This window comes from Schistocerca cancellata, chromosome 4, assembly GCF_023864275.1.
Source record: "Schistocerca cancellata isolate TAMUIC-IGC-003103 chromosome 4, iqSchCanc2.1, whole genome shotgun sequence".
In the NCBI taxonomy this organism is placed as follows: Eukaryota; Metazoa; Arthropoda; class Insecta; order Orthoptera; family Acrididae; genus Schistocerca; species Schistocerca cancellata.
In genome coordinates this window covers 304,563,684-304,591,183 of record NC_064629.1, presented here as the reverse complement: position 1 = coordinate 304,591,183, position 27,500 = coordinate 304,563,684, and the positions used below count along the sequence as shown (strand labels likewise).

The 27,500-nt window shown below is 43.0% G+C and overlaps 1 protein-coding gene across 1 annotated transcript in view; it reads left to right on the top strand.

The window, feature by feature from the left end:
• Positions 1-27,500, top strand: part of LOC126184181 (E3 ubiquitin-protein ligase Rnf220-like) — a 658,132-nt gene that overhangs the window by 607,834 nt on the left and 22,798 nt on the right. Inside the window, exons 7-9 of the mRNA XM_049926549.1 lie at positions 4,002-4,095; positions 4,141-4,257; positions 22,341-22,415. Of these exons, the coding sequence (XP_049782506.1) occupies positions 4,002-4,095; positions 4,141-4,257; positions 22,341-22,415 (286 nt within the window). The remainder of the gene's footprint in view (positions 1-4,001; positions 4,096-4,140; positions 4,258-22,340; positions 22,416-27,500) is intronic.

Below are 27,500 nucleotides of genomic sequence, written 5' to 3'. Positions count from 1 at the left end.
ACGTCGGAGGTTTCAAGCGTCAACTTTAGGTTACAATATCTCCGGATGTAATCAGCATTTTACAATGCAACAAACGGCACTGATTACGTATTTGTTTATATGTTCAGATGCGCTAACAAAACTAACGTGGTTCCATTTTTAAAAAAACGTAGGTTTGTGTTAAAAAACATACTTCCGTGCATTTTTGTATGGTTTGTATTAAACAATTACACTAGCCCCTCTCCTCACGTTCTGTCTGTGGAATCGGTTCGTTAGTATTTGATGTGGTTTACGAAATATGTCCAGCGGTAACGTTAGGTGACTCACCATATATATATATATATATATATATATATATATATATATATATATATATATATATATAGAGAGAGAGAGAGAGAGAGAGAGAGAGATCAATTAATTATCCCCTCCCCCTCAAGGAATTCCCCAGCCGATCAGGGAGGGGGGGGGGGAGGCTCCCTAGTACCTATGCCATCCCTGTGGTACATCCCCAGTCCCTCAGAGAAAACTTTCGTATTAGCTGCTATTTTTCTCATTGGAGTCACTTCGCGAGACGTATGTGGGATGGAGTAATAATGTTTGCTCACAGCAATTAGAGGAAGAGGTAAAGAAATCACCTTTCAGCCTCCCTTTCGTCAGGGTATCGCTTACCCTCTATATTTGGATGGATCTTCCAGTCTTTCATTACAAGACACGTGGGAGGCTGTAATAAGTTTGGCCACAACACTTAGAAGAAGCGGTAAAGAGATCATCTCTCAGCCTCCCTTTTGTCAGAGTATCGTTTACCCTCCATATAGTACACTAACGTTCAATGAGAAATTCACCGCCTTGTTCGCGTCCAGATATTTTATACGACTGGTATTGCTATTAGCGATTTGTAGTCAGTGACATAATAAAAAGATAAGAACTTTCATCGGCTATTTTAGATTCAATAGTTACATTTATCTACATTCAGCTCCAACGTCCACCAGTCCTCAACCCTCTGCAAATCGCTTCAGGTTACCGGATCGCAACTCAGCTATAGAAAGGAGCCTACATCTAAATACGTATTCAGCAAACCACTGCACGCTGTGGGCTATGTCGGTAGTATTACCCATTTCTTTGTTCCTTTTCCAGTCATATGCGCAATGATCGAGTAAAAATAGTAGGCCGCTGTGGTGGAGCGGTTCTAGACGCTTCAGTCCGGAACCACGCGGCTGCTACGGTCGCAGGTTCGGGCATGGATGTGTGTGATGTCCTTAGGTTAGTTAGGTTTAAGTAGTTCTAAGTCTAGGGGACTGATGACCTCAGATGTTAAGTCCCATAGGGCTTAGAGCCATTTGAACCATTTTTTGATGTTGCTAGAGTTGTATAGGTTGGCGTATTCCATTCGAACAGGCAGCGAAGACAAAAAAATCTGTGAGAAAGACCATCTGTTTAGCCAGGAAGCATAAAGGTGGATTAGGGTTTGTATGGAAGTATATAGACAATCAGATTTGAGATTGGGATAGAAGAGTAACCTGTAATAGTGATGGTAAGTATTCTCCACCATGCAAGATGGGAAGACCAATGGTTGCACTCGTAGTTGACCTGAACATAACTAAATATATTGCTCATAGATTGGACTAGAAATCCTATACATTGTCATTGGAAATGTTAGCCGCAGTAAAATGCCTAGCAGTAAGCACCTGAAGTGTACTGAAGAAGACTGCATGTGCTGGGGTCAGATCCATTTGGTGTAATCTTGAGAGATTCAAACAAAACACTTGAGGAACGATAGGCTGGTGAGCTAAAGGAGACGAATATGTCAGCCTAAGGCTGAAATTCATTTTCATGGAATTTTAAGGGGATATAATCTACCCACAAAGAAGTGGCAGTCTAGGAGGCAAGTGGCTGCGTTTCTCATAGGCATGTCACCTAGATACTGTGGCAATACAATCTGAGCGGGTTGTAAGAGGCTCCAAGACGACTGCTGTTGCTGGAGGGAACATTGACAATTATTTGGTCTGGCTTGTTCTTGTTGGTTACTTGGCTCTCGATGTATGATAGTCGGATAAGAGTGTAGGTAGTGAATTTGCTTCTAAATAAATAGCTACACTATGTATATGCGTACTGCCATGTGGTTATACTCTGTTCTACACAGAATATGGTATCATGGCCGGTCCACTCCCAAAGAGCGTGTGGGGGAAAATGAGCAGTGCTATGACTAAAACTTGAATCTTTCCCTAATGTTGCAGTAGCTCTGAATTGTGCGTGGTGGTGAGAGGCTGTTGCACCAGTGTAAATGATTCGGCAGATAGCGCGCGTGTTGAACGATCTGTTATACTGTTAGAACTGTATTATGGAGGTATATCCCAGTTGAAAAACTGGTGTCTATGATGCCATTATGCCATTATGCCATTGTATATCTAGTGTAGTGATCACTGCAGTATGATAAATTAGATTAGGACAAGTAGATTATCATTTGATATCCATGAATTGCAGATGTATCAGATTATCTTCGTGCAGTCCTCGTATTGTAATGGAGCAGCAGTATCGTTCCCTCGGGCATTCAACAACCTGTATCTGGCATAGCAATCATAGCTGGGATACATACATCTATTTTTACTTGATCCTTACTGGAAAAGGAACGAAGAAATCGATACTACTGCTACCATACAGTCCACACAGTGCAGTGGTTTGCAGAATACATACTCGGATGTAGGCTCCTGTCTATAGCAGGGCTGCAACACAGGTAGGCTATATCGATTTGCAGAGGATTGAGGATTGGTGGGCATTGGAGTTGAATGTAGATAAATGTAAGAATTGAACCTAAAATAGCTAAAGAGATCTGCTACTGTTCTAGTATAGCACTGACTACAAATCACTAGAAGCACTATTAGCCGTAAAAAATATTTGGCCTCGAGCATACACATGGTGGTGAATTTTTTCCTGAACGTTAGTGTGCAGTTTTTTCTAGTTATGATAGCTCTCTATATAGCCAGTGAAAGGCAGAGAGCTAGGCAGCCTTTCAGTAATGAAAAAGTCCTGTCAGAAGGTGATGATCCCAGTCTCGCACAAATTTTCAGCCTTCCCTATTGGTTTAAATCATTGCCTACTAGAAGCCATTGTGTGTAATTCTTTTGTGTCTTAATTCGTAGTTGCTGCTGGACCAAAATAGTGTCTGTTCTGTTGGGTATGTCGAAAGAACGGATACCACATATTTGAATATATTATTATTAATATTTATTATCATCATCATTATTATTATTATGTCCTATACATTTTAGCATTTGAATTTACCGCGAACCGGCCGGGGTGGCCGAGCGGTTCTAGGCGATACAGTCTGGAACCGCGCGACCGCTACGGTCGCAGGTTCGAATCCTGCCTCGGACATGGATGTGTGTGATGTCCTTAGGTTAGTTAGGTTTAAGTAGTTCCAAGTTCTAGGGGACTGATGACCTCACTGGTTAAGTCCCATAGTGCTCAGAGCCATTTGAACCATTTACCGCGAAAATTCGTATTTATCACGAAAATTTGAGTTTTTCCTTAGGTTTTGAATTTTCCGCCGTCTTTCTAGGTGTGGGAGGGGAGGAGAGGAGCCCTGTCTTCTGCAAACTGATTAAATAAATAATATGCAAATTGAATTTTGTAAATAAACAGGTATCCTCCGTAATGTAATTGACATTGATTTCAATTTCATGTTGTGAGATCAGTCCAATGAGATTTGGGGGGGGGGGCAGTGCGTGTGATTTCCCAAAAGGGAATAATAGAGACCACCCGATGGGATGGGGAATTGCCAGAGAGGTAGGGGTAATTAATTGATCAATTAATTGGTCAATTAATTTGATATCAAAAGTTTCCTCGTACGAACTTTGCTCCACTGCTCAGTTTATCCGTGGTAACAGATAACATTATGTGAAGAGGGTCATTTTCGCTTCTCCTGTCATTCACTTTGTCGAGCTTTGTGGAAGGAAGCTGAATGGCGGCACTGTCAAATACTGAGGTAACGCATGTCGTGATGTGACTGGTGGGTGTTTCAGTGGCGATAGCAGCAGTCCGGCAGCGGAGGCGACCGACATCAAGGAGGAGCCGGACGGCGACGGCGACGGAGAGGGCGAGGGCGACGGCGACGCAGAGGCGGAGGGCGACGGCGACGCGGCTGGCGCCGCCGCGGGCGAGCACCCCAGCGACCCCGCGCCCGACCGCGACCAGCTGGTCGAGGCGCTCAAGGCGCGCATCCGACAGCTCGAGGCGGACGCCTCCAGCGCCGACAAGTTCAAATGCCTCATCTGCATGGTCAGTACTACCTCCAGCCACCCTCCTTCAACACATTACTATTACACGCTTCGTCACTGAAAATTACCTCAATAATTGAGGCTTGCACAGGGTAGTGTTGCGCGGAGAGCTGCATCGAACAGTCGTTGATCTAAGGTCCACAACAACAACAACAACAACAACAACAACAACAAGTGTAAGTTTGTTCATGGAGAAAGGTGTGAACGAAACCAGGCAGAAATTTCGAAAGAGAAATAACGTTTGGGGGAAGAAATCAAAACTTGGAGATTTGTCGATGACAGAGTAAACCCGTAGGAAACGACAAACGAATTGGACGAGCTTTTGGATGGAGTGGATAGTGTCTTGAAAAGAGGTTATAAGATGAACATCAACGTAAGTAAAACAAAGGTAACAGAATGTAGTCGAATTAAATCAGGCGATACCGAGGGAATTACCAGTAGCGACCGAGCGAGGTGGCGCAGTGGTTAGACATTGGACTCGCAGTCGGGAGGACGACGGTTCAATCCCGCGTCCGGCCATCCTGATTTAGGTTTTCCATGATTTCCCTAAATCGCTCGAGGCAAATGCCGTGATGGTTCCTTTGAAAGGGCACGGCCGACTTCCTTCCCCATCCTTCCCTAATCCAATGAGACCGATGACCTCGCTGGTCTCCTTCCCCAAACAACCCAAACCAGTAGCGAAAAACTTTTGAACGTAAATTTAAAGTTGAGTGTTAGGGAAACTTTTCTGAAGTTATTTGTCTGGTGTATAGACTTGTACGGAAGTGAAACATGTACGATAAACAGTTCAGATAAGAAGAGAATAAGAACTTTTTGAAACACACGGAGGTGATAAGAGTCATTGATAGCGATATGCACATGTACAGATAGCGGTAGTTTCGCGTTCACTGTGTATGAACGGGCAGTGCATTGGCGGAGGTGTCATTTCCGCTTAGGTGATTCATGTAAAGAAGTTTCCGGCGTGGTTATGGCCGCAAGACTGGAATTAACTGGCTTTGAACGCGAAATGGTAGTTGAAGCTGGACGCATGGGACATTTCATTTCGGAAATCGTTAAGGAATTCAATATTCCGAATTCACAGTCTCAAGAGTGTGCCGAGAATACCAAATATCAGGCTTTATCTCTCACCACAGACAGCGCAGCAACACTGCTTGCCATTACGTCGCGGCGAAAACTCTACCTATGGTTTGAAAAATCGGTGACAGTGCAGTGTCAAGCGACCATAGACCACGAAATCTGCCTAATCACATCGCCAGAAACATATGAGAAAGCACCACAATATCAAAACCATGAGAAGTTGTAACTTGTATAGCAGAATAGCTACAAAAAGAAATGTCCGGTAGTATTACGTAAGTTAAAATATAAAAAAGAACTCCCTGAAGATAGCACAATGTGCTGAAACATGTCTGGGTAAAACAAAACAAAAAAAAGGTGTCTTGCATAAGGCAAAATCCCTCTTCCCCTTCTATGTTGTATGTGCACCTAACGTGGTGCCGCCTCAGACGAGACAGTGGCCAACGTAACGATCCTTTCACATGATATTGGCAGTTTTAACTTGTCCATCGGGTGCGTCAGATGAACCGAAGACTAAACCGCAAGTCTGAGAACAAGACACTACCCTTCCTCACGGTATCACTCGTGATTGGCAATATCACATTAGCCGTGGCACACAGTGTCTTTGTGTGTATGGAATGCGACTTGTGTGTCGCAGAATTTACAACATCCTTTTAAAACTACAGAAAACATTTTGAGAGGAATCTATGACCCCGACGCTGATGCTAGGTATCGAGCCTGGCAGGGACTGTCCTCGTTGGACGTATTCGAGCATTAAAACCAATACACACTGAAGAACCAAAGAAACTGCTACATGTCCATAATATCGTGTATGGTCCCCGCGAGTACGCAGAAGTGCCGCAACACGACATGGCATGGACTCGACTAATCACTGAAATAGTGTTGGAGGGAACTGACATCATGAATCCTGCAGTATTCCATAAATGCATAAGAGTACGAGCGGGTAGAGATCTCTTCTGAACAGCACATTGCAAGGCATCCCAGATATACCAATTAATGTTCATGTCTGGGGAGTTTGGTGGCCGGCGGAAGTGTTTAAACTCTTGTGTTCCTGGAGCCACTCCGTAGCATTTGTGGACGTGTCACATTGTCCTTCTGGAATTGCTCAACTCCGGCGGAATGTACAGTGTACATGAATGTATGCAGGTAATCAGATAGGATGGTTACGTACGTGTCACCTGTCAGAGTCGTATCTGGACTTACCAGGGGTCCATTTCACTCCAACTGCACACACCCCACACCATTACAGAGCCTCCACCAACTTTAACAATCCCCTGCTGACATGCAGGTTCCATAGATTCATGACGTTGTCTCCATGACCCGTACACGTCCATCCTCTCTATACAAGTTGAAACGAGACTCGTTCAATCAGGCAACATGTTTTCAATTATAAACAGTCCAATGTCGGTGTTGGCGGGCCCAGGTGAGGCGTAAAGCTTTTGGTCGTGTAATCATCTGGGGCACACGTGTGGGCCTTCAGCTCCGAAAGCCCCTGTTGATGATGTTTCGTTGAATGGTTGTTGATGGCCCAGCAGTGAAATCTGCAGCAATTTGCGAAAGAGTTGCACTTCTGTCACATTGAACGATTCTCTTAAGTCGTCGTTGGTTCCGTTCTTGCAGAATCTTTTTCCGGCCGCAGCGATGTCGGAGATTTGATGTTTTACCGGATTCCTGATGTTCGCTGTACACTCGTGAAGTGGTTGTACGGGAAAATCCCCAGTTCATCGCTCGTGCGCCGTCTATAACACCTTGTTCAAACTTACTTAAATCTTGATAACCTGCCATTATAGAAGCAGTAACCGATGTAACAACTGTGTGAGACACTTCTTGTCAACGACCGCAGCGCCATATTCTGCCTGTTTACATATCTCTGTATTTGCATACGCATGTCTATACCGGTTTCTTTGCCGTTTCAGTGTAATTACCTCTCACTGGGTTGTTAAATGTGTTTGACGTTATCTATACTGCCATTAAATGTTTCCTCCTTCAAGACATAAGCTCCACAGCCGCAAAATAAAGGTACGGATGAAGTTCAACTCCCGACCGTTCTCCCTCTATAGGACTTCAGTAACGTGTATCAAATGAACGCAACACGTACTCATTACTACTACTCTGACCAATACTGACACTCGGGAGGACGACGGTTCAATCCCGAGTCCGGCCATCCTGATTTAGGTTTTCCGTGATTTCCCTAAATCGCTCCAGGCAAATGCCGGGATGGTTCCTTTCAAAGGGCACGGCCGACTTCCTTCCCCGTCCTTCCCTAATCCGATGAGACCGATGACCTCGCTGTCTGGTCTCCTTCCCCAAAACAACCAACCAACCAACCAATACTGACTGTCACAGACGCTCTATGCATTTTCATGTAAATGTGCCTTTTATTTCACGTGTTTCTCTTCTGTTAAGCCTCCCATGTTTTATGTGGGGCGATGTAGAAAGTTGTCTGTCTATGGAAAAGACAGCACAGTGGTACATGAGCCGAGGGAAATGTCGAAGAAAATTAATGTACAAATGATAGCACGCTACGTTTTCCATATTTCGAAAATATCGATCCTCAAGGAAGAAGCGGATACAACACTTGCGTGCCAAATGAGAACACACCGTTATTTATGGAGTAGGTAAGGTATTAGCAGTTACGCCATCAGAAGTTACACCCAACTGCTGTAAATGAGTTACGACTGTGAGATGGAGTACATCGTGTACCCCTACCATTCCTCTACTTCAGGCGTCCCAGAGGTATGCTGGAGCACGCACGCACTACGCACCCACGTCGCCGGCGCGCGTGCGCACGCACGCACACCTCCTCCCCTCCCCCTCCCCCCTCCCCCTCCCTCCCCCTCCCTCCCCCTCCCCGCCCCCCTCCCCCTCCCCCTCCCTCCCTCCCCTCACTGTTCGTCGACGAGGCTGTCGGGTATTTAGGGAATGATATGCAGGAAGACCTGTAGAGGATCGACGCTTCGTGTAAGGACTGGCAGCTGATATCCAACGCAAAGAAATGTATTTTTTAGTACTTGAATACACGGAAACACCGAGTATTATCCGTTACACTTTCCGTTATCGATCATTCGAACTAATGACGATTATAAAATGTCAAGGTGGTTCCGTCCGGAACGATTTAAAATAGAACTACCACAGAAAACTACCCCTAGTGAAGGCAGTTACCTTAGACAAGTAACTGGAAGAATCCTAAGAAAATGTAATTCATCCACATAGAAGGTAGCTTAGAAAACCCTTGCCCGTTCGACAGGTGAGTATCGAAAACTTTGGTCGATGGATGGTTGACTATTGCTAGTCGCCTGGGACGCTAACATGAAGTAGTATTAATAGAAAAGAATACATATGAGCAGTAATTGTTCTGATATACTTACGTGCTACTTCCTCATCTCACAATTTCTACACGTTAATGACGATGTACTGAATTCGGGTTCATAGGTAGATGGAAGTGCCCGGAAGATACCACAGCTGTGCCTGGAGGGTGTATGTGAGTACGGAAGCACCTGAGAAGTACAGGTATTGTGTTTGGAGGGCGTGGATGAATGCAAGAGAAGATGAAATGTAAGATGACTGTACCTGGAGGGCATAGGTGGGTGCAGGAGCACCAGAGAATCAAGTACAGAAAGGATATTCATAAAACACGTGTGTGGATGAGGTATAGAAGAAACGATCCGAAATTGTGTGCATGGATTAGGCTTGGGCTGGGCCAAGACAAAGGGAACAGGTACGACCGTGGAGGTTCGCTGGTTGCAGTCTCCCTGAGGTCCATGCATCAGGCAGTATTGGGTAGAAGGTTTTGGTGCTGTGTCTCAAGGAGGAGACTGCAGGATCTGCTGTCTGTAGGTGGTTGTCCCTGGAGGTGCATCAGGGATGGCGGCTGGGTATCTCCGATGTTGTGACGACGCTGTGATGGACAGAGGATTTTGGTGCTGTGCCAGAAGCAGAAAGCTGCAGCGATTCCGTCCGGAGCTGGTCAACCCTGGAAGTGCGTCGGAGACAGCAGCTGTATATCGCTGGTGTCATGTTGACGCTGGCAGCGTCTCCAAAATGCGTCTCCGCGTCTGTGCAAGGCAGATACATAAGATGTGGAAAGTCGCTTCTATATCGAGGACAAACAGTCTGGTCGCCAGTGTGTAGTACGAAACATTGAGTGGGGGTGCTGAAGCTACAGGTGGTGCTGGAGCCAGTGAAAAACTTCTTCTGCGTCGTCGCCCGTTGACGGGACGAAACTTTGAATGGTGGCACTGTATCTGATGTAAATGTTGATGCCCATCGCTAAATGATGGGGCAGAACGTGGAAACTGTCGACAATGGTGGTACAAAGCTAGTGAAGCCGTTACCAAAGGTGGGACGAGAATGTTGAGCCTTAGAAACAAAAGAAAACGTTGACTACCTGGGATGGATGAGAAACGGAGATCAGAAGAAAATATGTCGTCACAAATGCTCTGAGGCTAAATTTGGAGGTGGTACTGGAGCCAGTGGAGGCCCTGAGGCCAGAAAAAAATCCTTGTCGCCAACTGATATGATACGAAACTTGGAGAGGTGGCACTGCAACAGGTGAAAACGTATACTCTTCGCCAAATGGTGGGACGAAAACTCAAAAAATTTTTACTCTCTTCGCCAGTGAATGATGTGTATTTGCAGGTAGAGGCATAACGAGAACACTGCCCAAGTAACCAATTTAGAACAAGTTTATTAATAAGTACATATAAATAAGCTGCTCCTTGGAGTATGTTATTTACAAATGGAAATTTGCTTGGTGCTTAGAGTCCCAACCAGGTAAGAAAGTATGAAGACCAAAATGAATAACAAAAAGTTTCAAGTCCATGTTCACTTGAAAAGTTCGGAAGTTAATAGCACAATCCGTACTTAGTTGATGTAAGGCTTAAGTCTGAAGAAGTAAAGTTATTGTCTTAAGCTCGATATAGATCAGATGTTAAAAACTGCATGGCGACTATCCGATGGTGGTTTGCTAGAGAGAGCTCTTATTTGTGGGCTGCGGATGCAGCTGGTGCCTGGACCAGAGAACTCGAAGGAACGACAGATTTGATAGCTGATACCAAAGTGCCAATTGTTGATTGAGCAACGGCCTAAATAGTGTCGCGGCGCACTGATACAGCGGGAGCTGGTGGTGAGGACATGGTATGCCAGACTCCGTGGACAACAAATCAACTTGTTGTGGTTGTTGTTGTTGTTGTTGTTGTTGTTGTTGTTGTCGTGTAAAGCATTTACCAGTATGGGAGACGAGCGCGGATCAGAGTTTGGCTTGCAGGCGCTTGTTCGTGTTGCGACAGACAATGTGTGTGGCCACCCGCGGACGCAAGTGTGTTGCAGGCTTTCAGGTTGCTGTCTTGTAGGAGGGGTACAACACATTACATGGTAGAGAGTACTGCGTACAATTGCTTGTCATCCCTTTTACCGTTCCACTCTCAAATCGAGCGAAGGAAAATAATTGCTTGCGTATGAGCTCAGCTAAATCTATCTTTTTAGGCCTTACATGAGACAAGCAGTGGAATCAGTAGAGTCGTTCAATAGGCTGTGCATTCTGTAAATTCTCTCTAAAGCTCTTCACGAAACGATGGTGCTCTTGTTACCAAGGATTCCCATCTAATTACACGTGGCATTTTCTTAACACACCCACAGACTCACCGGACTGGTCAGTAACAAATTTAGCAGCACTTCTCTGAATGGCTTCGATACCTTCCTTTAATACGACCTGGAGGTATTCCAAACACTCGAAACATACTGCAGGGTGGATTATATAATTGTTATATACTTGATCTCCTTTATACATGGCTTCCCTTTTAGGTGCCTCACTTTTTAGTGAGGCACCTAAAAGGGGAGCAGGAAATTAAATGAAACTTAACTGGTTGAGAGGGTTGGTGATGATATTTCAGTGATAAATTGAAATTTATGAAGCACTCGATAGTATCAACCCACGTGTGAGTGTGAAATTGCACAGCCTCTTGCCCACATGCAGGCAATGATTCTGTTAGGAATGGTATCACAGAGCCATTGTATCGTCTCCTGAGTTAGGCTGACGCATAACTCTTGTAATTGGTGCTTGATGTATTGTACACTGACTGGGTGAGACTGACACCCGATCTGCTCTCACACATGTTCCATCAGGGACAGATCTGGGGATCTTGCTGGCGACAGATGTACGTCATTATCACGCAGACAGTTCATACAGACGTGTGCCATGTGTAGACGAGCATTCTCGTGTTGAAAAATGGCATCACGATACTCTCGCATGATAGAACATGAGGGCGCAGGATGTTCATGACATAGTTTGGTGCTTCAGAGTTGCCTCAGTTACTACCAGCTGTAGCCGGCCGGGTGGCCGAGCGGTTACAGGCACTTCAGTCTGGAACCGCGCGACCGCTACGGTCGCAAGTTCGAATCCTGCCCCTGGCATGGATGTTTGTGATGTCCTTAGGTTAGTTAGGTTTAAGTAGTTCTAAGTCCTAGGGGACTGATGACCTCAGATGTTAAGTCCCATAATGCTCAGAGCCATTTGAACTACCAGCTGTGACCTGAGGTTATTCCCGATGGTTCTCCGTACCATTACACCCGGAGTAACACCATAGTGCCTCTCCAAAACATTGGAAGAATGCGGTCGCCGCTATACTCGCCGACGATGGGCATCTGGAATGGTGAAGAACCACGACCCATCGCTAAACACAGTGTGACGCCATTCATCAGAATACCATCATTACTGGTTAAGTAAAGACTTCAAACGCTGCAGTTTGTATTGTAGTGTTAATGGCAATGTGCACGAGTAACAGTAATTCCCTAATCCGGCTGCTGCTAGTCTCCGACCAGTGATGTGGCATGACACAGTATGTTGCACGTAGTCCATTATTATTTGTTCTCAGAAGGCAGCCACAGATGTGAAGGGCTATGACGTGCTTGGTGCACAAGACGGCTATCTTCCCTTGTGGTGGACAGACATGGTCGACCGGAACCTTTATGACAAGTGTGCGTGCTGTCACGTTCTCATGCAGTTCAGGATCAGTCCACAGTCAATCCAAACTACGTAAAAAATCTGGATTTGCATGGTTCGACCACCTGGACAAATGGACACCCACAACTAGGTCCCTTTCAAATTCTGACAGGTGCTGATAACGCTGTCTCACATGCGTACGCAGTATCTACGTGTTCGTCACAGTGCTCACTCAACATCTGGCGCTGTTAACGTCCCCTACATACCCTACCACGCGTAGTAGTAACACGAACACAAACAACAATAATGCATTCTGGTGGCCATTCTACCTGACAGAGAAAATTGCAACTCTAATCGTGTAATACCCGCCGAAGGTGTGTACATGTACAAGTGAACAAAGTTAAACTGACGTCCGACCACGTCTTCTGGGTGCTTCACTTCTTTTGTCAGGCAGTGCAGTTGCGTTTAACTTTCCTAGAACTCTCCCAGTAAACAGCAGTAAGCCGTTCGTATTCCTTACAAATGACCTTTTGTTTTCATTCCATTTCTTGTCGTTTCTCAACGTTACGTCCAGATTTTTAATCAACGTAACTGGGTCAAGCTTCATACCATTAATACTGCAATCTGACATTACAGCAAATAGAAATTATGTCCAAGTCATCCTGAATCCTCGCAGACTCCCTCACTGATAACGCTTCCTGGGAACAACAGCATTTTCAGCAAACAGTCTCACATTGCTGCCCCCCCCCCCTCCCTTCCTATTCGACAGATCGTGTGTGTGTGCGTGGAGAACAGGAGTAATGCTATCACACTTCCTGAGGCACTGTGGCACTCAGGAGATTACTTTTATCCCTGATGAACACTCGTTGTCCAGGACAACTCATTCGGTTTTATTATTGCAAAAGAGCTTTTGCCAGTCACCTACTTAAAGAACGTACTCCATATGCTGTGGCCGTTGTTATTGGTTTACTGTATGGTGCAGCGTTGAACACTTTCCAGAAATCTAGGAACGGAACACTTTACAGAAATGTCGGAATATAGCACCTGCCTATCAACTTCCATTTATGGTATGTAGGATATCGTGTGTGAAAAGGACGACATTTATTTCCCACAAGCTAAATCTATGCCGATTTACAGACGGAAGTTTTTGTCTCTTTAGGTAACTCACAAGATTTTAGCTTAGAAAGTGGTCAAGGAGCCTGTAGCAGACTGATGTTAAGAATATGAATCTTATTTCGCGCATCTGTTCTTCGTCCCTTCTGCTGCTTAACCGCCATTGAGGATAACGCATATTAGACAGAAACAGAGTTGCAAGAGAGATTGCGTAATTCTTCAGTTCCCTTGAACATGGAGCCATCATCGCCGATTTACACTTCAGGACTGTTGTAGGTATCCATACGGGGGACATAGATGACGCCTGTGCGCTTCTGTCTTCTTGATGAAGAGTCTTAATCGTTGACTTCACATATGACCTTCGATAATCGACGGAGGATGTGATATGGCCTAAACTAGTGCTTTAGTAACTTTCACTATATACTCCCTTTCCGTGTGGGTATAAAAACCCATTCCAAATCTTTTGGGCTGTATGTCACTGACCAGTACATGGCTTCATAGCTCTCTCGGCCCTTCTCCTGTGCGTGCAGCGTCCGAATTCAAACCCTCTTGCTTCTCGTGTCTTGGTGATGCGATGTTTCCATGAAGTCTTCCTGAGTATCGTCTCGTTGAAAGAAGACCAATGTACCCACTGTCGATTTGGTCTCATGACCTTGGATCAGAAAGAACAGTGTGAAACCTGTAGTGTCTTGCTTCACTGTGTTGTATGCAAATGTCACAACGTACAGTATTGTATCCAGATCTCCCTGTTCGACAGAAGCGTGCATCAGAGTTAAAGTGTTCTGTGAGGCAATTTGCTTTGGGTGGGAATTTTGCCATCCTGTGGATGATGTTGCCACGCGAAATTACCTCTGTTACTAGTCTCGACTGTTTCTGCATTCAGAGAACAGCTCCATGCTCCAAAATGATGTCTTCTACAAGGAAATTTGCAATTTCTGAAGCTTCGACAGTGGGCACAGCTTTGGTGAGTGGAAGAGGTAGTCAGTACTGAGTATTACCCATCGAATTCCGTTTGTCGACTTCAGGAACGTCCCCAAGAGATTGAATCCAGTTCAGCGGTATGGTGCTGCTGCATGTAAGTTTGTACCAACTGCCATGGAGGTAATAGTGGTACGTGATTCCATAGCTGGTATTCCTTGCAGTTGCTCTCACAATGTCTTAACACACTGGTAGAGAACTAGCCATTGATACCTGCTTCTGATTCTGTATAGCGTCTACACGAATCCTACTTGCCTAGAAATAGGAGTGTCGTGGAAATATTTCATGAAAACTGGCTGTAGGTTAGCTGGAATGATGAGCAACAATTTCTGCCCATTGGTTCATAGTTTTCTTATACAATGTATCGTTTATTAATTTGAATTCTCCTTGGTCAGTTCAGACTTCCTTAAGGCTTCTATATTTTTCATCAATGCTGCTTATTTGTGCAGCCATGACTGAGATTTCACCAACTCTACCTTGTTCTTCCAAAGGACTCGATGAAATGCAGTCAGCATACTTGTGTTTACGACTGCATTTGTATGCTGGTGCAACATCGTATTCCAGAATCCTCAGTGCCAAATCACCAGTCAAACTGACAGATCCTTTAGGCCATTCAGGCAGAACAGAAAATTGTGGCCCATCACATTAGTGGATGGTTTGCCAAATAAATACCATTGGAAGTTGTTAATGACCCAGAAAACTTCAAAGCACTCTTTCTCAATTGTAGAGTAGTTAGTCTCAGACTTGATGAGTACTCCGGGATTTGCACTAAAACTGCAGCTATACCATAACCAGCAGCAGTGGTGGGAAGTTCCTTTTCAGCATTCATGTCATACAATGATAGGATTGGAAAAGATGTTAGCGCCTCCTTACACCTCATTTCAGGCACATACTGCGTCTTGCAAAAGTAGTACTTGCAAGGGATGTGCCATGGTACAGACATCTGTAATGAATTGATGGTAGTATGAGCACATTGAGAGTACACTTTTCACATCACAAATATGCTGAGGAGTTCTGTCATCTGTGACTTTTCTTATTTTCCCAGGATAGGGACAGACTCTTATCACCATTAACTAGGTGCCATGTGATTTGTATTTCTTGGTTGGCGAAAATGCACTTTCTCAGATTTAGACAGAGGTTTTCAGTTTGACTATTATTCAGCGTGGTTGTCAAGCTGCTTATATATCCTTCAGAAGACCGAGAAAACGACCATGTCATCCAGACAGCAAAGACACGCCATTCATTTAAAGTTTCAAAGCAGGTTTTCCATCGTATACTCCAAAGTGGCTGGAGTGTTACACAGACCAAATGGCAACACTTTGAACTCATAGAGGGTGTCATATGTTATCAAGGCAGTCTATTTACTATTCAGCATCTTCAATTTCATGTCCATAGTTGAGAAATACTTTACTCGTTTCAGACAGTGTAGGATGTCCTCAGTGTGTGACAGTCAGTAGATATAATTTTGTGATTTTGTTTTTTCATTGATAGTGAATGAATAAATGTCATGTGCCAACCTTATTCTTCACAAGGACCATAGGAGATGATAAAGAACTCTCTGAAGTCTCAATAATGTCATCTTGCAAAAACTTTTCCAATTCCACCCAGCTTATCCATCGTTCAGCCAGCAACACGCTGTAATGGTGCTACCACGGTTGATAACAGTTTTACCATAGGCCACTTGGCTTGTGTTTTCTCCGCTTCAGATTTGAAAGCATCCAAAAATTGACACAGAACGGTTAACTCTTGCCAGTGTTGTCCCTCAGTCAGGCCAGATCCTTTGGGCAGGGTGATATTAGCTTCTTCCCCTGCTGTCTATAGTGGCAGCAGAGCACGATTCTTTGATGCCACAAAGATGCAAAGATGGTTTGGCTGTCCCTATGCACTTACAGGGTGACAATTATTGAACTAAATGAAAAAAAAGAAAACGTAAATTAGTTACAAACTATGGCGTGCACACACTTTATTCAACATGTAAACGTCAATACAGATATTCGGATTTAGGTTATGACATGTTCGATATGCCTGTCACCATTGGCTATGATGTGTGTGGCGCAGACAAATAGCGAAATTCTGTATGACTCGGTGAAATGTCGGGTTATTGCTGTACACTTTGTCTTTAATATAGCCCCTCCAAAAAGTAGTCGCATGTGTTCTGAACTTGAGAATATGGCGGCCAATCGAGGCCCATGCCAGTGACCTCTGGGTACCCTAGAGCCAGAATGCTCCTCCAGGACATCAAACATCTCATACTTCGATGGAGTCGAGTTCCGTTTTGCGTGAACCACATCTTGTCGAAATCAGGGTTACGTTGGGTAATTGGGATGAAATCATCGTCCAAAACCTTCACGTACCGTTCAGTAGTCAACATGCCATCAAAGAATATCGCACCGATTATTCAGTGGCTGGACATTGCACACCGCACAGTCACCTGAAGAGACTCTTCGATCGCGAAATGTGTATTCTCAGTCCCCCAAATTCGCCAGTTTTCCTTATTAACAAATCCATCCAAATGAAACTATTCTTCATCGCTAAACCAAAACATACTTACATGTGGTAATTCCCATCAAGTCCCGTGGCAAACCGCGCAGTTCGAACGTCCAGACGCAAACCGTTCAGAAGTTATGACGATTTTATTTCACTTAGTTCAATAATTATCACCCTGTAGCTTTAGGGATGAGTTGTAGCTGCTTGTGACGGTTAGTGATTCAAAGTTCTCCTTAACCACCTACAATGCTTATGGTCGCTGATGGCATTTAGATTAATTTTGTGAGCCTCAGTAACTTTTTGCATTGGACGAAAGCTTCATGGTTTAACTGAGGATCTTGATTGACTACTGAAACTCATCTCGTTGATGATGGCAGGGTAATATCATCTTCAGTGGCAAACTAGTACTTAGAGCAATCTTTTATTTGTGTACTCGTTGGAATAACTTCATTAGTCTGGAGCTCTGACCTTCCACGGTCTATGACTGCTTGTGATGCCTGCAAGAAGGCTCATCGAAGAATAACATGGTGACTACATTCTGTCAAATCAGATGATTCGAATGGCAGTGCTGTGTCATTGATAGTTATTCTTGCAATACATGTTCCTGTCGGAGGACGAATTTACCATTTGCGACCTTCAGCACAATCACTTTAGTTTCACAGAAAATAGTCTTCTTTAGTTGGTTGTGCTAAGTATTCGACGTTACAGAAAAAGAAGCTCCCGAGTCGTCTATCGTCCGTACAAGTTGGCCATTGATTATGACATTGTGTTGACTGCCGTCCATGGAAGATTTCATTAGTAGCGTCCTTACCGCCACAAGTGGTCACCATTTGGCTTGTGCTTCTCTCTCCGACGGCATGGAACTGTTACGTCATGCCGGGGAGTGACCACATCCAGGGTACGACGATAAGCTTCTGCCCACGGGTTGACTGTAATCATTTCCAGATGACTGGCGAGAGTTGGACTGTTGTCATGGTTGACGTCTGGTGGCGTAGTAGTCCTCGAAAACTCGCCTTTTTTTCTCTGCGGCTACGTGCGAAGTCCAAGACATCCACGGTGGAAATACACTGGTATGTTGTCGTATGTCCTTCAAATGTCTGTCTTCTGTGGGACATTGCAGTTGGCGCAGGAATTGGTTCCACCTGCGTTGGTCGGACTTTGGGTTGTCGTTAGACGAGTCCGAGTCGGCCGAGCCATTCTTCCTGGCACATACGACTGCTGGCGGTAACTGGTGCTAAAGATTGACAAACTTCTTCTTCACCTTTCTGTATTACCTCCTGACGTCGGGGGTCAACATCCACGGCTGCTGTCTCTTGCTTACTCGCTCAGACAGTTCTGGCTGCCATAAAATGATACATCTCTTCTCTTACTACCTGGTGGATGAGAGCGGTGAGGTCATAGTGATGTTCCACAGCTGCCGTGGGGACCATATTCGGGATTCAGGTGTACGTCTGTCGGCCGACTATTTTTCTATTGCATTTCGTCAATGTGTTGACATAACCTGATGATGGATTCCTCTGTTTTGTCACATCATTTATTAGAACAGCTTCGAACATGTCTTCTGTGATTTCATCAAGTGCGAGGTTTTGTTGATTTCGGATTCATAATGTGACACAGGACCAAAAGATTCTGTATATAACACTCTGTCATTTCTCCCTGACGTTGGGCCCTGTTCTTCCCATGTTCTTACGCTAATTGCAGCTGCAAAGAACTCCAACTTTAGTCTAGCGCGTGACTTGCTTCTAATGTGCTATGGTGGCTTTGTTTTTATAGACTGCATGTATTCATGGTGGCAATTCCGGGACTAGAGGTATTTTACCAGGCCGTGATTGTGTTGGGGTTCTTGGCAGCCAAAATTTGAAATGTTACTTGACGTTCCAGGTATGGTAGATGTTTGCCTATTAGTTGTTCCGGCATAGACATGACATCCTACTTTTGCTAGATAGGTTATTTTTAATCATTTCGTCCGATTTTTTATTTTCTAAATGCTAATCGTTATTTTTTAAAAATTTCTTTATTGTTTAATGGAGTAGGTTACAACTGTTATTTCGCTTGAGATTTCAGATACACGTGATGAAACTGTGGTAGTGTGTAGCGACTTCTGGAGTGTAAAATTTCGGTCAGAAAAAGTATTTTACAACTGTGGCGGATTTGCTTACCATGAGACTTGTTGCTGTTTTGGAAACGATTGACACCCTGAATTTACGGACCTTATGAACCATGTACTGCTTGTATTGCGGTTCATGTCCGTGTAGGCTACTGCTTAAAGCTACGGCAATGTAGATGTTTTCAAGTATCCGATGTCCTCGTAAATCAGTATCACGTCGAAACCACGCTCCACCTCGAATCCGGAAGCAGCATCGTTAGTGAGGTACAACACACAGAACTAAAAGCACATTTGTTTGGTCCACCAGTGTAGAGCCAGAACAGAACTGTAATTCTCGTCGCAGAATGCGTCATTTATACTAGACATCGAATATTCCAGAATATACAAACACGAGAAATTTCTAGAACGTTACAGAAATATTAATTACCAAATAACAAATAATTGCTAGTGGTCGAGGTTGAACTGGCGACCATCAACAGATCAGCCAATGACTCTAACCACAAAGCCACGCTTAATCCACCACGGCTCGCCGCAATCTCATATGGGGGAAGGATAGCCCATTGACACTACCTCCCCACTGCCGATCCATCGTAAAGGAATGGGTATATTAAGAAAAAGCGAGACATTCGTTTATGAAAATTAAGCGCTTCGAGTAATTTTTCATTTATGAAATAACCGCTATATAGTGCATCAAATTGCGGAGTGACACTCCAGAATTTTCCCTCGTAAGGAGAGACGTCGTTAAATTTTTTTAGCGCACAAAACTCAATAGATTTTGTTGAGGCTTATTCATGTTAAACGATGAAGTGAGGATGTTAAAATACGTTTTGCTCGTTAACGTTAAGTAACAAGTGAAAAGCTCTTGGATTTCCAACCGGGTAGCAGTGTTAAAATACTACGACGTTTCGACTAGAGTCATACTTATCATATTTTGGCGAAGTGTCAAGATTTGCGGATGCTGTGATATTTGTACTTATAGAGTTCCCCCTCTAACTGGCTACGCTTGGCCGTGTACTGCCCGGCCGGTGAACGGGGAAGGGGGGGGTGAAGCTGCAGTGGTTCGGATAGCGGGTGCTCCCATCGCATGTCTGTGTGGGCATTCCGGTCGCGTCTTGAGAACTGGACGGTGCTGGTCGCTTTCTCGTCGTATTGCCGCTAATTCCCGGATTCCATGCTGCACATAACTGGTATCCTTCGTCTCTGTTGTGAACTCGCACTTCAATGGATTCCTGTATGAATCTGTCCCGACAGGCGGTTGTTCGGAAAAGCATCTCTCTGTTCTGGAAACTAACCTTGTGGCTTTGCTCTGCTATCGCTGATTTTTCTGTCTATCCCGGTTGCACTAGCCTGATGTGTTCTTCGCAGCGTTTCGTAATAGAGCGCTACGTTTGCCGACTGTGTTGTTGGCCACATTCGCAGGCAATGTTGTATATTCCTGGTACGTTCATTTTTAGTGGATCTTTCGTAGAGCCAAGCCACTCTTTCGTCTTCAGTGGTGATCGGAAGACGGTTTTTATATTGGATTCTTCGAACAGCCTCGCAATTTTGGCTGAGACCGGTCCCAGGTACAGACGTAAATCGAGTCTTTTGTCTTCTTCTTCATCTTCCCGGCTTTCAGCACTTGGTCTCTTATTGAATGTTCTACTAATCTACGCTTCACTGTACCCATTTTTGGGTGAAATTTCCTTCGCGTGTTGTTGTTCGTCCGAGAGGTTTTCTTTATCGCGGATGATGCGCGCCCTATGTACAAGGGTGATCAGCACTGTCTGCTGTTGTGCTGGATGGTGGCAGCTCGTTGCATGCAGGTACAGGTCTGTATGTGTCTTCTTTCTATATAATGAATCACCACCTGCCTTCTTCCTTATCAGTATGTCCAGGAAAGGGAGACAACCATTCTCCATTTCCATAGTGAAAGCAATGCTATGATGGATTGTGTTATGGTGGTCCAAAAACTCGCTCAGTGCCTGTCTGCCATGCTCCCATAACATAAAATTATTGTCGAAAAGTTCTTGGGTTTCTGGTGAGCGGTTTGGAGAGTCACCTCCTCACAGTGCTCCATGTAGAGATTTGCGATCCCCTGAGCCCGTGGCCACTATATCCAACTATTCATAAAACTCTCCGTTACGCATGAAGTAGGTGGTCGTCGGTGCATGTTCGAAGAGTTTAACTATTTCCGACTCGAAATATTGAAATAGCAGCGCCAAGAAGTCTTGCAGAGGTACTTTCGTGAATAACGATGCAACGTCGAAACTCATCTGTTCGTAATCGTATACCCTTAAGTTTTTTGACAAATCGTCCGAGTCCTTAACATGATGACTTCAGTGTCACACAAGGAGTTTCAGAAGTGTCGCCAGATATTTGACCAACCCATAATTGTGTGAACTGAAGGTGTTTAGTATTGGCTACAGAGGCACGCCTTCAATGTGGATTTTCGGCAGTCCGTACTGGCGTGGTGGCGCTGGCTCCATGGGATGCATCCGCTTCTTCACTGCCTCTTGTAGATATGAGTTCTTTAGCAGAGCTACCGTTTTCCTGGTTATCGTCGTGATTGGATCCTTCTTGAGCTTTCTGTTGGCCGGGTCATGCAGCAGCGAGACGGTTTTATGTGGTAATCGTCGGTGCGTATCAGTACTGTTTCTTTCCCTTTGTCTGCTGGAGGATCATAGCATCAGCCTCACCTCTCAGTAAAGACTTCACCTTTATTTCCAGAACACCAAAGTGCTTTGCTGAGCAACCGGCTGTTGGGACAATATCATAAAGGAATCCATTGAAAAACGGGTTCAGGACGATCTTGTGAACAGAGGCGAAGAATGCCAACTAAGTGCGGCATGAAATGCAGCGTTAGAGGCAGTACGAAAAGCACCGTCCAACTCACAAGACGCGGCCGGTATGACCACACAGAGATGCGAATTGAGCACTCACTACTCCTACCACTTCGGCCTCATCCCTCTCCCCAGCCTTCGGCCGCTCGTAACCATGTGGGAAGGGGCACTCCACTAGTATAAACATCACACCATCCGTATATCTCGATACTTCGCCAGAAGATGAGGGGTTGGACACTCGTCGAAAAGTCATGGAATTTTAAAGTTTCCACTTGGCTGGAAACCCGAGAGCTTTTCACAAACCGTGTGCGCCGGGAGAGCCTAGTGGATGCAGCAACAGCATTTTGTAATGTACTCATTGCGGAAGAACACGCTATACTGTCTTTTTTTGAAATCCAAGTTCCATAATGTCTTTCTGAAACAACTTCTGTATTTTCAGTTCACTGTACCGAACCACTCACATTGTGTAATTTGTATGAACTGTGAAGTTGATATTAACATTCCAGCAAAATTACTATTTTAGTGTCTCATTTTGCAGAAACCGTGTTTTTTTTCTGTTTCAGGAACGTTACAAGAAACCTGTCATATCCATATGCTGCTGGCATGTTCATTGCGAAGAATGCTGGCTACGTACTCTGGTAATGTGCTTCTATCAACCTGCATTCTTACAGTTAAGCGCTATCGTGTAAAGTTTTTAGGTGGTATAGCTGTTTTAATTATAGCTGAAGACTTAACAGACAATGTTTTGGGTGGCCTGAGTAGCAACTAGCACAGTTAGGGCCCCCCAGAGGGGCCTTACTGCTGCAGTTGAGTACATAGTTGTCCAGTGAACCTGCCGCAATGCAAGTTTCTTGTCGTAGTCACAAGCAGACCCTGGGAAAATTAGTTGCAGATATACCCTGCTGCTGTTTCATGCTTTTTTTCCAGATAACCAAACTACTAAGAATGTACAAGGATATAAGATATAAGGTAAATGGCTTATATGCTCTATAAATATTTACAAATTAAAAAACACTACTGAATTTAACAAAACACGTTATTGCTTCCAGTTTTCTTCCAGCACTATGTATGGACCAGGACGTATCGGAGGAAAGTATTTCATCATATCTTTTTAGTGGGTCAAGTTCAGTAACCTTCGGTGGAAAGAACTGATATAGAATTTTACTTGATGTGCTACTGGTGAACTGAAGACTGCAGTCAATAAGCAGTTAAAAGGAGATTCTTGTTTTCCATGCCAATAAGATGTAAAACCTCAGTAAGGAGAAATCAGTTTTGATCTTCTTCAAAGCATCGAATCTGGAATGTGAGACAGCTGCAGTCGCCAGCAAAATGAACATTCGTTCGTGGATTTTTTTTATTTTTTTGAAAATTCATCAATAAATTCTGCTTGAATAAAAAAGAAAATTCTGGAAACTCACAATTTAATGAGTCTACTTCAGTGAATGAAATCATAATGTATGTGCAGTTGACAGATAGTGGTTCTCTTTCCATCAATCATCATCCATGAAATTGGCGAGATTGGACTCAGTGAAGATTGGCATTTGTACGGGCACTGATAAATGCGCAGTTGAGCGCCCCACAAACCAAAAAATCTTCATCATCTTTCCATCAATGCAAATAACGTACTGACATCTACTAAGATAAGATTATTGCTTCAAGATGACGTGACATTAATAGTGAATTGTGTGTGTCACTTTGGATAATGCCCAGTGAATGTTCCGATGCAAAGTGGAATAGTTGATGCCTTCAGTATTATGACATATGTTTTCGTGAGCCGTTGAAAACTAGAAAAAATAACGTAACGCAACGAACGCTCAATTAACATAAGCAATTGTATTTTGTATATAATCTTATCGATTGCACGAAATAGTTTATAACAGTCCATTCTGCATTTAAAAGTGAAAAAGAAATTCAGTAATTTGTTGAAGATGAGTTACAGTAGCAAGGCGGAAAGTAAACGCAACAGTACAAAGTCCTTTAAATTCTTAAAACAATTTTTTTGGAAGTTGGATGCTTATGTAATTACTAGAAGTAAAACTATAAGCTCTTAATGCGTGTGATGAGTCACGTAGTTAAAATCTGGATTTCTGTGGTAGTTAAGTTGGTGAATAACCGCTAATGGACTTCTGAAGCCGCAGGACAATGTTATTTTAGGTTTTAGAGCGAGATTAAAACTTTTGGAAGAACAACGTTAATGTAATTATGAGTCTTTTGATATCCTTATTAGTTAAGTAGTAGTGCAATTGAGAGATACGCACCTGTGGTATATCAGATCATTGAGGTCCATCCTTTGCCCTATGTGAATTCTTGGAATTTGGACGTGAATTTTCCAGAGGTATATGCCATCAGTGCTTCGCCACTATGAGTCATTTAAAACTGTCTTCAGATGACTCCATAATGAATGGAATGTATGGAAGAAGAACAAAATTACAAGATGCTTCTCTAACTAAACAATATCCCTACGAAGATGTGCGGGACGTGTACCTAGACGAATTGGTAGCAGACAGCGTAATTAATTTCTTCGCTGGATTCCAAGATATAAGAAAACACCGCAACGTCGATCTCGTGGAAGATGGGTAGATGGAATTAGAAAACATGCAAGAGCAACGTGGGTTCGAATAACTGAAGACTGTAATACGCAGAAGAGTCTACAAGTGGCCTCGAACGAGCAGTGGATATCAAATGCTGGTGGTGATTATCTGTTTAAAAAAAATCTCAACTGATATAGTACTTACTGGTAATTCGTTATGATAATATTACCTATCAGTAATGCATTGGTGGATTTATATAGGAAGTTGCATCCCTACATTGCAGTAAATGAAATTTAAAGTATACCGTAATTTTCATGTAAAATGAAATAGATACAGTCTCTTAGCTTAAATATCAGAATAAAGATACGCATACATTCTCTCTGTGTTCTTGGAAATGAAGGAACACTAAAAAAGAAATAAAATTATGATGCATTGCTATTACTAAAAAAAAGTTCAACGCTTGCATTGATACGACGATTTATTAAAATGCTGAACTCATTTGATTAAAGTATAGTTGAAAATCTCAATGTTGACAGTACTTTTTCTGCGCAAAAGTAAAATTGATCGTTTAAAACTTGGTCAACATCCAGCAACATTCCTTCTGAAACTGCTGGAATGGATGCCCTCCAGTACACTGACAGACTTATATGTAAGAGAAATGAAAAAAAGAATTAAAGTTATAGCCGTCACTTCATTTAATGAGTAATAAAAACGAAAGTAAATACAGGTGTTAGGAGCTGCAAAATACTTTAATCTTAACTAAAACGCGCGTTAAACTCCTGGAAAGTGAAATTTTCGTTGACGCCATACCCTTCTTACATGTAACGGAACTGCTCACCATATATACATATTCTTTAGAAGTGAAGTACTGACAGTTTAAGTTGTTCTTCGTGGATTCCCGATTTTCCGCAATTTCAGATGTTTTGAAAATGTTAAGCACTTCAGAACAAAGCACATCACTGTCGCTACGTCAGTATTGTCAGGAATATTCCTACTGATCATTGTTTCAGAAAATCAGTCAGTCCCTAAACGAAGTTTTTGTTTGAAATGAGCAGATTATTATCTATTTCACACTCAAACTAAAGTAATGTAGAGACTTACAAATGGGTTGATTAAGAAACCCTGTGAAGGGGAAATACTTTGCAGTGAAGATAATTAAGGAGAATATTTATTACCAAAGAGTTGGAGCATGTATATATGTGTTTCGTTATCTGAATTCAGTATATGAAAGTTAAATTATTATAAGGGCGATCAATATGCTCAGTAATGAATATAGATCGTCCAGTGCGGAAAACAGCATAGTTAAACTCAGAATTCAAATGGTGTTTGAAGAATATATAATGATGATAAAGCAAATCAGGAGACTACAAATTTTCTAAATTTTTGGAAAACTGCAATACTGAGCGTAAAAAATGTTATTGATACTAGCTTCTACACGAAGGATGAAGAGAAGAGCGTGATTGACATGACGTAAAATAACAATGGATAAGATTAAAATGAGAAACTAACGTCATACACTGAGCTACACAGAAAATGTTCATAGTGGAATAATAAAAACGAACACTGTCAGTCATTTTCTTTGTCTTTATGTAAGAACGTATGTGGAAAGCAAGCAGCATGTTTGCCGGTAAATCAGGGAGAACAACTGAAGGAAGCAGTCAATGGAACTAAATAATAAGTATGAAAATGTTCAAATCTTTTGGGTTTTCAGTTGAAAGATGCCATAAAAATGAATCTAAGCAATAAGTATTGATTCATGTTGTACTGAAGAGAGAATTAATTTCATGGAAAGTTTATAAAGTCAGCTGGAGGAAAAACTAAACATCATACAAATACATCAATATAAAGAACAGAGATACAACGCTTAATTTAAAGCAGTATTTGGTGTTGATATCCATCTGCTTCGTCAGTATTACAATGTGCCTCAACCAGCTTCTTCTACATCGTTGTGTATAAATATGGCTCTGGGACAGATACAGAGGAATTGAGATTTATTATACTGAGGACCTCTTTCAAGAGAGACATGAAGTTATTAGATGAACAGGAATTCTATAAAATACCAGCACCATGTGAAAGCATCTGGTGAGTACACAGTAATTTTCCAGTACTTCATTACTGTCATATTTTAAGCTCTGTTTGCCAGTAAAAGTGTATCTGCAGATGACAGGGCTTTGCAAGTATGCATAAGCTGGTTTACTGGACAGGTTGTGTACATAAGCCACCCAAAACATAAGTATAGGTATGGTACATTTACTAGGAAAAATAGAGAAATTCCAAAGTGTATCTGATAAAGTTCTTATAATTTCAGTTCTGACGAAAGTGAAAGACACTTTTATGGCACATTTCCATAATTTCAATGTGTTCATATTAAAATGAACGCAAAAAACATTCTCGGAACTGTTTGTACTTTAAAAGGTTTGACACTGACCGTGGAACATTCTTCTTGCAAAGCTCTGCATCTGTATCACATAAAATAGTTTTCTTTTAAAAGAGAAATTTTTATTCTTCATTCGTAGCATTCTATGTAACTGTACATCTATGGCGCTCAAGTTATCCCCTGTGTTCATAGTTTCGCAATCCTGGGTAACTAATTTAGCAGTTATTTGCATAGAACAGGAATATTTATGGGGTCAGCATTCAGATACGCATAAGACGACCTTCGTCGCCAACATACGCTGATTCACATGCTACGTGGCTTTATGGCACTTGCTTGTTTTTACGTATTTCGATTCGCAATCATAACAGCAACAGTTACTCAGAATTGCTGTCACTGATAAATATGTAACAACAAAAGAGGTATATGTACGATAATATTACAGTTCCGGTCTTCGCGTAGAATGACGTAACAGCATTACCTGAAAAGTCACGTGGTATTTCCCTTTTCACGTTGGCGACATGTACAATACACTAAGTGACGAAAGTCATGGGATACCTCCTATTATCGCGTCAGACTTCTTTTGCTCGGCTTAGTGTAGCAACTCGACATGGCATGAACTCAACAAGCCGTTGGTAATCACAAGAAGAGATACTGAGCCATGCTACCTGTATAACCGTCTGAAAATCAATTGTCAACAGTTATGGCCCGGTGACCTGGCACATTGTTATACATAAAAACTCCATCGGTTGGAAACGTTAAGTCCATGAATGACTGCAAATGATCAAGGAGATGAACATAACTATTTCCCGTCAACT